The 9500-nt window shown below is 40.0% G+C and overlaps 1 protein-coding gene across 3 annotated transcripts in view; it reads left to right on the top strand.

Moving 5' to 3' along the window:
* Positions 1–9500, top strand: part of AZIN1 (antizyme inhibitor 1) — a 77723-nt gene that overhangs the window by 45157 nt on the left and 23066 nt on the right. The window contains exons 4-6 of one of the 3 annotated variants that reach the window (XM_032771316.2): positions 640–813; positions 1330–1502; positions 5890–6024. In XM_032771316.2, the coding sequence (XP_032627207.1) occupies positions 640–813; positions 1330–1502; positions 5890–6024 (482 nt within the window). Of the gene's footprint in view, positions 1–639; positions 814–1329; positions 1503–4950; positions 5096–5739; positions 6025–9500 lie in introns of those variants that run through there. The other 2 variants (XM_075063180.1, XM_032771317.2) reach the window with 2 other exon arrangements.

The following is a 9500-nucleotide window of genomic DNA, read 5'->3' as shown; positions in this document are numbered from 1 at the left end:
TGAGGTCCCTTCCGGTCCTAGAGTCTATAAATCTATAAACATACCTGTGATTAAACCTTGGGAGGCGTGGGGGAAGGGATCGGGGGGTGGGGGAGTGGCTGAGGCTGGGGTGATGCTGCTGGGGGGGTGAGGGGGGATGGAAGGGGGAAGCATCCAGGGGACTGGACTGGATGACCTGTCGATGTGCCTTCTAGTCCTACATTTCTGTGATGCTATGGTCCTACCCCTGCTCAGGAAAGTTAAGAACTTCTTTTTAAAAAATAAAAAAGTGCTTGTAATGGAAATATTTTGCTACTTTAGATATAGTTCTTGGAAAATCTGTAATACTAGGCATTTAAGGTAGGGCCTTTCATCCAAGGAATGTTAAAGTATTATGTAAATAATTTTAACAATTTCTTTGAAGGAGTAGGTATTGCCTTCATTTTAAAATTGGGTAAATTTTGGCACAGAAGTCAAATGAATTGTTTAAGGTCATACATTAAGCCAATAGCAGAATAAAAAATATATAATCTATGATTCCCAGTCATTCTTTGACCTAATAAATGAGAGATTTATACTTCATAGGGTATTTTTGCTTTGACTTCAGATCCATCATTATAGATAAGTGATTTTTATTTTTCTACTGTCCTTTGTTTATAGACTGGGAAAAAAGCATTTTTTGTTGGTGATCTTGGAAAGCTTCTGAAGAAACACCACCAATGGCAGAATGTGATGGCACCAGTAAAACCATTTTATGCTGTAAAATGCAATTCCTCTCCCGGTGTACTTGAGATTCTGGCAGCTCTTGGAATTGGGTTTGCATGTTCTAGTAAAGTGAGTGTTGGTTCTGTAGATCTTGTTTTGCCTGTCAAATTACCCTCTCTCTATCCTGGGGTCTGTCCTGTATAAAACTTCTGCTCTTGGTGTTAGTTACCATGTGGACACATTCTCTGCCTTAAACTGTAAACCCTTTATTATGACTCAGTATAGCAATTCCATTTTGTACTCTTGAAGTAGCTTATAATACACAGTTTAGCTAGCAGAAAATCTTATTTGAGCTATACAGACGCTCCCCGACTTACGCAAGCATTCGGTTCTGGAACGCCTTGCGTAACTCGAATTTTGCGTAAGTCAGAAACCTATACCCGACCATTATGCAAAAAAAAAAAAAAAACCCCCAAAACCCCCCTCCTATTTCTAGTTTACAGAACTTTTTCCATAAGTACGGATTTGCATAAGGGCTTTGTAACCTGGGGGGCATATGTGTATCCCCACATAAATTGAAGATAAATTCACTACTGAAACTCATTCAACATGTGTCTAACACTTTAATACTGTCTTGTTTTTCAGTCTGAAATGACATTGGTACAAGACTTGGGCATTGCTCCTGAAAACATTATATATACAAATCCTTGCAAGCAAGCTTCTCAGATAAAATATGCAGCGAAAACGGGGGTAAACATCATGACTTGTGACAATGAAGGTGAATTAAAGAAAATTGCACGTAACCATCCAAGTGCTAAGTAAGTGTTGCATTGAAAAGAGAGAGAAATCTTAGTTTCTCTTATTGCTGTGGGAATTTAACTTTGGCTGTGGTATGGGTTGTCTGCTTACCTGGAAGGAAGAGAAGCATGTGGGTTTTTTAATGCAGTTTACTTGCATGTATTTTGTCCAACCTTGGCTCTGGTGTAGCAGTGTTTCTCTAAAGATATTTTGTTGCAGGATTTTCTCTTCTGGGTCTCAGCTTCCAAGCATAACAGGTGGAACTCCCCATGCTCAGAAGAACCTGGGGGAACTTTGGCTTTGGGGGCCGAACTTTCATGTCAGTATTCTGGCAGCTTAATTTCAGTACATTGGCGCTTGCCTTGGGGCCTCAGCTCCTCTTCAGCTACAAGTAGTCTTGCTTTGCATGGCTTCAGTGTTTTATTTCAGGATGTCATCCATTTACTTGACTCCCAATGGCATCAGTTGTCAACAAATGAGCACATACCTTGAATCTTCTGCCTGGGATTTGGGTGTACTGTGTAGTGGTGTCAGATACATCTGCAGATGTCACCATTGAATTAAGAATAATGGGTATTGCCTCCAGTCCCTTCTTGAGATACCCCAGCCATGGCTTAGAGTACTTAAAAAGAGAAATTGCTCAATCATAAACCTGAGTCTGCTTCCACTGCTGAGTGCTGGAGTTCTATTAGTGCCACCCACATTGACACAGATTCCACTTCCCTCTAGACCCAATGCAAGAAAGCTTCCTTAAAGCATCTTGTATCTTCCCCATTCATAGCTGGGGGCTCGACAATGGTCTGAGCCTCCCAAGTCACTGAGAGTCACTACTTGAAGTGAGTAGTCCTGTGCTTCATGTTGGTTAACAAGGCGTTGCTTCCACATAAATTTCAACAGGAAACACCAAAAAACAAGATGCCCTGCCATATCACTACCAAAGTGCCTGACTCCGTTCAGGCTCATGTCTTGGAGATGGCTCTGGGGAGATGCTGTGATGGTACTGTTTGGGTTCTTGCCAAGTCCCTCCTGGTTATCTCTTAGGCTGTCTCAAAGGCTGCAGTACTACCTTCAGTGCTTATCTCCCACCTTGCATTGAAACCTGGTGGCGCTTCCCACAATCCGAGCACCATCTGCACAGAGACTACACCCACACTAAGTTGGTTTGGTTGGTGCATGAAGCATTCACTTTGACATAAGTACCTCATGCAATTGAGGGGTCTTAACAAAAGTAGTGGAGATGAGTTCTGTGCTACTGTTTATGCTCCCTTAGCTTGTTAGATAGATCACTGTAGTGGGAGCAGGGTGGTGATCAGGATGACATGGCTTCTATCTGGAATCAGATAAGCTGACCAACTAATTGCAAAAACATCTTCATTGCAGAGCAGCAGCACGTTAGTAAGACTGTGGGAGGATCTGGCTTCTTCCAGTTTCTTGAAAAACTGGCGAAGTTGGCTAGTTTGAGTTAGTGCAAGTTCAGGAATCTTCAAAGGCTATAATCAAGGCTTTCACCTCCATCCAGTAGGGTTGTGGTGCCATTGCACCCTCTTTGGGTCCAGCTGGTGAAGAAGCAACAGGCTGCCCAGACTGTTGTCCCTGTCAGATGGTCAGGAAGTGTATTTCAGCTAAGTTTCCCCTCTCTCTGCCCTGCCCCACCCCCACATGAGCTTGTGGTTGAAAGGGCCATGGCTGGAGCAAAGACTGTTCATTGTGATCCTGAGCTTCAGTGCTAAGATTCTTTTGGACAAAGGTTTACTAGTCCACAGTTGGATCCTTTTGTATTATGAAATATCAGTTCTTCACAGTCAAAGGACAGACTGACTTTTGAAAAAGGCCTCTGCCCTGGTTCAGTCAGTTTCTTAAGAGAAAATGCTAGGAGTCTTTAAGGTAAGTAAATAATCTTAGTGCAGGAGGTCATGGACCTGAGCTGGCATCTGGTGCAGACAGCCATTGATGTGGGTGATAGTAGCTAGCATGTGTATGAGAAACCCTTTGTAAACTAGAAGGCCTTGTTAAAGGATCATTCAGTCAGAGTCAGTGGCTTGTGCTGTCTTCCTCATGGATGTTTCTAGCAGTCTACAAGACTGCTGCATGATACTTGCTCCATGTATTTACAAAGCGGTTGCTTGGATTCAGCTTATAGGAAGAAATCCTATTTTGGAGTATAAATCCTGTAGCTCTTGAGTCCAGATTCTCTTACCACATAGTTTTATTTCTTTGTGGATTTCACCTGAGTTGGCTAAACTTTTGAAGTCCTTGTGTTTGTCTTACAGACTGTCCTACAGTCTGAAGTGATAAAAGCTTGGTTTTTCTTTTGGGAGGTATCTTATACCTTCTCTATGTACTTTAAAAATAACTTCATATTTTTTGCATTGATCCAGTCATGTGACTCTAGTTACTTGCATTTCTGGAGAGAATCCTGCACAGAAAATTGTAATTCTTCTCTGAAGATTTTCATCCATCTCTGTTGATGTTTGGAGAGGAACCTTTTTGAAGGGTTGGTTTCTCAGATTTTGATGCTTTTACTATTCAGCCTTCTAAGGCATTCTTTTTTTTCTAATCGTTTTGTTTTGTGACTGGTTAATTTTTCTTTGCGGAGCCTTCACATTTTGCTAAAATCTGGAATTGACTGAAAGAATCCAAAGGCAGTAATTGTGCTCAGGGTGTCATGTGACCTCCAGTAGGGAAAGAATGGATCATGCTCCTATCTACTACCATTGCCTTTAAGGGCCAAAAAGCACCAAGATCTTGGACTTCCTCCAGCCTCACTTTAGCCTGCTGAGACCCAGCTATGAGAATCCTGCAAGATATTTTGAGAAGAGCAAAATTACAAGGTAAAGTAGTTTTCTCTTATCTTTTTTTACTGATGCTTTATAAGGCAGTCATGAAAATTTGTCAGTTCAGTTTAGTCTTGGTTAACAAATGTTTTCAGGCTAACGTTGGTGCTACTTGAGCTGTAGTGTGCAAAATAGATATATTTTTGGAGTTGTCATATGATGAATTCAAAGGATTTGATTTTGTCAAATAACGAGGCCCAATATATAGGTTTGTCCAAATGTTATTACAGAACGTTGTATAACTAAAATTGTTTAATTTTGATCAGAGGAATTTTTTTTAAATCATTTAAGTGTTTGTGCTGGTGAAAGAGAACCAGGAAATGAAACTGGCCAGTCTACTTTTATCCAAAATGAGTGAAATGCCAGCAGTAACAAATGGCATAAATGATAAGTAAGGATGCTGAAGGGCAGATGTTGAAGAAATGGAAGTTAGATTCCACCCCCCGCAGGCATACCCCTTTAAACTGTCTTTCGTAAATGTTTGCAATTTGAGGGTTCCATTACATTTTTGCAGCTGCTAGATTATCACTGTTGGTAGTAGCCAACAGTGTGCTTATCTTTGCTTGGCACGGAGATGGTGATCTTTCGTTTCAGCTGTAGAACTTGCCAGTTTCCTTGCCTTTTTCATCTCCAGATTGGATTCTGCAGTTCACTCTGCATGGGGTGCTTGGACTTCACCAGCCAACCTTCAGCTAGTGCAAAATGCGGCTTTTTATGTTTGATGGTATTTCTCACTTGGGATTGAAAATGGAGTCATTGACCCTTTTAGCTGACGTTGAGTGAGTTTGTATTAATATAATCTTGTGTTTGTACACTCTGGTTTTGATAGGCATGTCTTATCAAATTACCACTCCATAGCAATTAAAGCATAACAAGACTGATTAATTATCAACTAATGAGACTCAGCTCACAAAGCCACAAGAAATTAGCCACCACGTGCTCTAGCCAAAGACTGAGTTAATAGGTCTTCTAGCTATGATATGTGAGGACCATTGGAGGAGGAGAAATGGCACGGCACTCCGACAGCAGCCTCCTTCTCACAGGCAATGAGGAAGTAATGGGGGCGGGAATGGAACACCCCTTGCACCCAGTCCAACCGCCAGTGGAGTAGGGAGGTTGGGAGGGGTCTCTACATGTATCAGACTTCTACCAGACAAGGCTGATGTAAGAAGATAAACACAGCAGGCTCCAAAGGGAATCCCAGGGCACTCTTCCTCCTGCCTGCCAGCCAGGAGGAAAGGGCTGGAGAGAAGCAATCCCATTATCACTAAAGAGCAGCTTATGAGCAAGCACTCCTTATGAGAAGGTAACTCTTTTTTTTTATTACAGCACCCAACAGAGTCTTAGTTGCTGCATTTCCAAATCCCTTTTCTTTGTTGGCTCCATGTTTTAGCCCCTAATTGCTAGTTTTTTCTCTGTACAGGATTGTTTTTATTAGGTTCACTTGACTCATCCATCGATGGAGTTGGAGTACTGACAACATAATCAACATACTTCTGACAGTCTTCAGGCTTCACATGTGCTGATGATGATGTAAACCAACTGTGCCCCAATCATCTTCCCCTTCTCTTAGGCTCTTACTACATATTGCCACAGAAGACATTAGTGGAGCTGAGGAGATGAACATGAAATTTGGCACCATGCTGAAGAGCTGTAGGCACCTCATGGAATGTGCTAAGGAGCTTGAAGTCCAAATAGTTGGTGTTAAGTGAGTAGCTTTTTCATTTTTTTCCCCTTTTATGTGTAATATTAAATACTCAAACTTAGATTTAACTCAAATTATTTTTTATTGTGCCACTTTATTGTCCTTTCCTTATAGGGAACAATATAAAATCTAGTTGCATCATTTGAGAATTTTTGGTGACATGCATTCAAATCAATATGAAACAGAAAAGTAATTGCATTTGAGCTACATAAAGTGTCACTGATGTTAAGGCAGCCCAAAGTGAATATGTGAAATCCCTTCTGATGTAGTCAGAAAAACTGCTAGAGCATTTCATCCACTGACTACTCTACTCTTGCTCTTGTGCTTTCCAGTGATTGACTTTTATCTGTCTAATTCGCATAGAAAAATAAACAGTTGAACTGATAAAAGGCAGGAGTTCAGTGTGGGAAAATCAGTACAGATACTGGGTGAGATAATGCTGTAAGATTTAACTATGAAAAGTTTTTAGTGATGTCCATAGTAATCACTTCAAGTTCAGAGTTCTAGTAATTTTAGTTTTCGACCTGTAGATGGCAGAGGATCTTCTTGAAGTGTTTTTAGTCTTCCTAAACTGAGTGACCTGTGGTACTTAAATCTAGAGTAAGCTAGATACACAAAGATGAAAAATTCTCATATCACACTGATCAAAAATTGATGCACAAATTGTCTGTATGTTTTCAACTACTGCAAAAACTTGTGGAACACTAATGAACATGTTTGATAGATTAAGGAAACAGTCAAAAGAAGAGGAATATTCCTTTATCAGTCACCGGGGCGTGTTTAAAAAAATCTTTATTTTTTTTTTAACCTAAACAAACTGGATTTTTTAAATTAAATACACTTTCCTTTTTTAATAAATTGACCTATTTAAAATTGAAGTTGGCAATGTATGTTAATGCCTAAACTTACTATAATCTCTTAAAAGTATTAAAATTTAAATAAAAAAATATTCAAGCAGTATACATTTGCTGCCGAAGTTTTGAAGAAAGTCAAAGCACTGAACTGATGGAAGTTATTGGCTAAGCACCTGGAACCAGAGTGTGTTGAAAAGCTAAACCAGCTTTTGACAGCATTAAGCTGCTTCTGCAAGTACAGACAGAATATTTTCTTCATTTCAATTTATTCAGTTAGTTCAGTTTAATGACTAATTCATTCAAATTTGAGAAACCAGTTGGGAGATGAAAAAGCAGAGAAGCTGCTTCTGCTCTTCAAATACACAAAAATGAGGATGTCTGAGGATGAGATGAACTACTTCTAAATCCTGAAGGACATGACCAGAAACAATTAGTTCAGTTCACTAACTGAAGCTACTTCCTTTGTTTATAAATCTGTTTTATGCAAAATATGTTTTGATAAACTTTATGTATCCAGCACATGTAAGGTATTCTTAACTGATTTTAAAAAGTTTTGTGCATTTTTAATTGAATTTCAATTTCCATTGAAATGTAGTTTGACAAACATCACAAGTAAAAAATATTAATCTAGTAAATCATCTAGAACTGCATCATTCACCATTTTCTAACATAATAAAACGCAAAAATCTGAATAAGTGTGTGTAAGCTATATAATTGCTTTGAAACAACATTTATAGATAATGTATCATCCTGGTTAGCAAAAAGAAGTACCAAATGTAACCAACCAATGAGAATCACCCTTTCTTTAGAAAAGTAACTAAAATGTACACATGCAAAACAGGATGAAAGTTGATTTAAATTGATCTATTGTGTTTGTCACAATGAAGATTTAGACTCTGATGAGGTATCAGTAGCTTAATCTGTCTCATTTTTGTCACTTCAGTAACAGTCATATTGTGGCTGAGCTTACTTAGCACTAAGGATGAGAAGAGAGTACAAATTGTCAACACACGGAGTTAAATCAGTTTGTCTAAAACTGTTCTAACTTAATTTTAGAAATGAAAATCAGTGGGACCACATGGCTCACAAGGGTCCAAAAAGAGGCAGAAAATATAGCTGACTCTGAGTTTGTGCCTTCGTTGTCTTCTTCCTTCTTTTAGATGTTTGGCCAAATAATCTGGAAAAGAACGCTTAGTTCATCCTTGTGGCAGTGCAGGATTGGGCTCTAAAATATGTTAAAGTACTCCATCCATTTTAGACTCATAGACTCATAGGTCAGAAGGGACCAATATGATCATCTAGTCTGACCTCCTGCACAAGGCAGGCCACAAAACCCTACCCATCCACTTTTATAACAATCCCTAACCCATGACTGAGTTATTGAAATAACCTTTTATACTGACCTTGGCACAAAAGAGCGAAGGAATGTGCTAATTAAAGTTTGCGGATGACACGAGCTGAGGGAGTATTGGCTAACACGAGAAGGGACCGGGATACTGATTCAGGGAAGATCTTTGACACATATGTACACTGGACGTAATAGTAATAACTAGGTATGAAAATCTATAATAGTGAAAATGTGCTAAGGTCATGCACTTAGGTGATTAATAATTAAGCAATTTTAGATATACTGTGGGGACTGCATCAGTTGAAATAGTCGACGGAGGATGGAGAATGACTGGGGGGTATATGGTTGACAGGATGACTATGAGCCGCCACATGTGATTATGGCTGTTAAAAAAAGGCCAAATTCGTTTAGATTGCCATCAGGGCGAGTTATGGATTTTTTCCCAGCAAAGGAGAGGAGGGTTAGTACGTTTATATTAAGGCGTGTGAGAACCCACTGGAACATTTTGTTTGCATTCTAGGTGTCCCAGTTAAGTGAAGGATGAATTCAAAACTGAACAGGTTCAGAACGGGCACTTAAGGTGATCCGAGGAATGGAAAACTTGCCTTATGAAAGGATGGACTCAAAAGAGCTTGGCTTGGTTTAGGCTCTGGCCAAAAAGAAGGCTCGGGGATTATGCTTTGCTCTATATAAATATATCAGGGGGATTAACGTCTTAGGAAGGGACGAGGAATTATTTAGTTTTAGTACTTATGTAGCACCAAGGACAATGGTCAAACTGGATATTAGGAGCTGTAGACTTGAAATATAGACAAATGTTTCTACCCATTAGGGGAGTGAAAGTTCTGAACAGCTCTTCGAAGGAAGTTAGGTGGGGGCAAAAAGACTTATCTGGCTGTAAGCTATGCTTATAAGGTATGATGGATGGGTCCGGATGTTTGATGATGGGGATCAGTTTAATTTGGGCAACTGATCTGTTGGAATTATCAGCAGATAGTCTGGCCTCAAATGGTCTGTGATGGGGATGTTGGATGGTTGATGTAAGCTGAGGTACTGCCAGAGAATTCTTTCTTGGGTGCTGGCTGGTGAGTCTTGCCACCAGGCTAGGTTTAGCTATCCCATATTGCGGTCAGAAATAAGAATTTTCCTGCCAGGGTGGATTGGCAGGGGCTCCTGAGAGGTTTTTCGCCTTCCTCTGCAGCGTGGAGGCATGGGGGCTTGCTGGTGGATTCTTCTTGCAGCTTGAAGGTCTTGCAAAACCAAGCAATTTTGAGGAT

The sequence above is a fragment of the Chelonoidis abingdonii genome, chromosome 2 (assembly GCF_003597395.2).
Source record: "Chelonoidis abingdonii isolate Lonesome George chromosome 2, CheloAbing_2.0, whole genome shotgun sequence".
Taxonomy (NCBI): Eukaryota; Metazoa; Chordata; order Testudines; family Testudinidae; genus Chelonoidis; species Chelonoidis abingdonii.
This window is presented reverse-complemented; position numbering and strand designations above follow the sequence as displayed.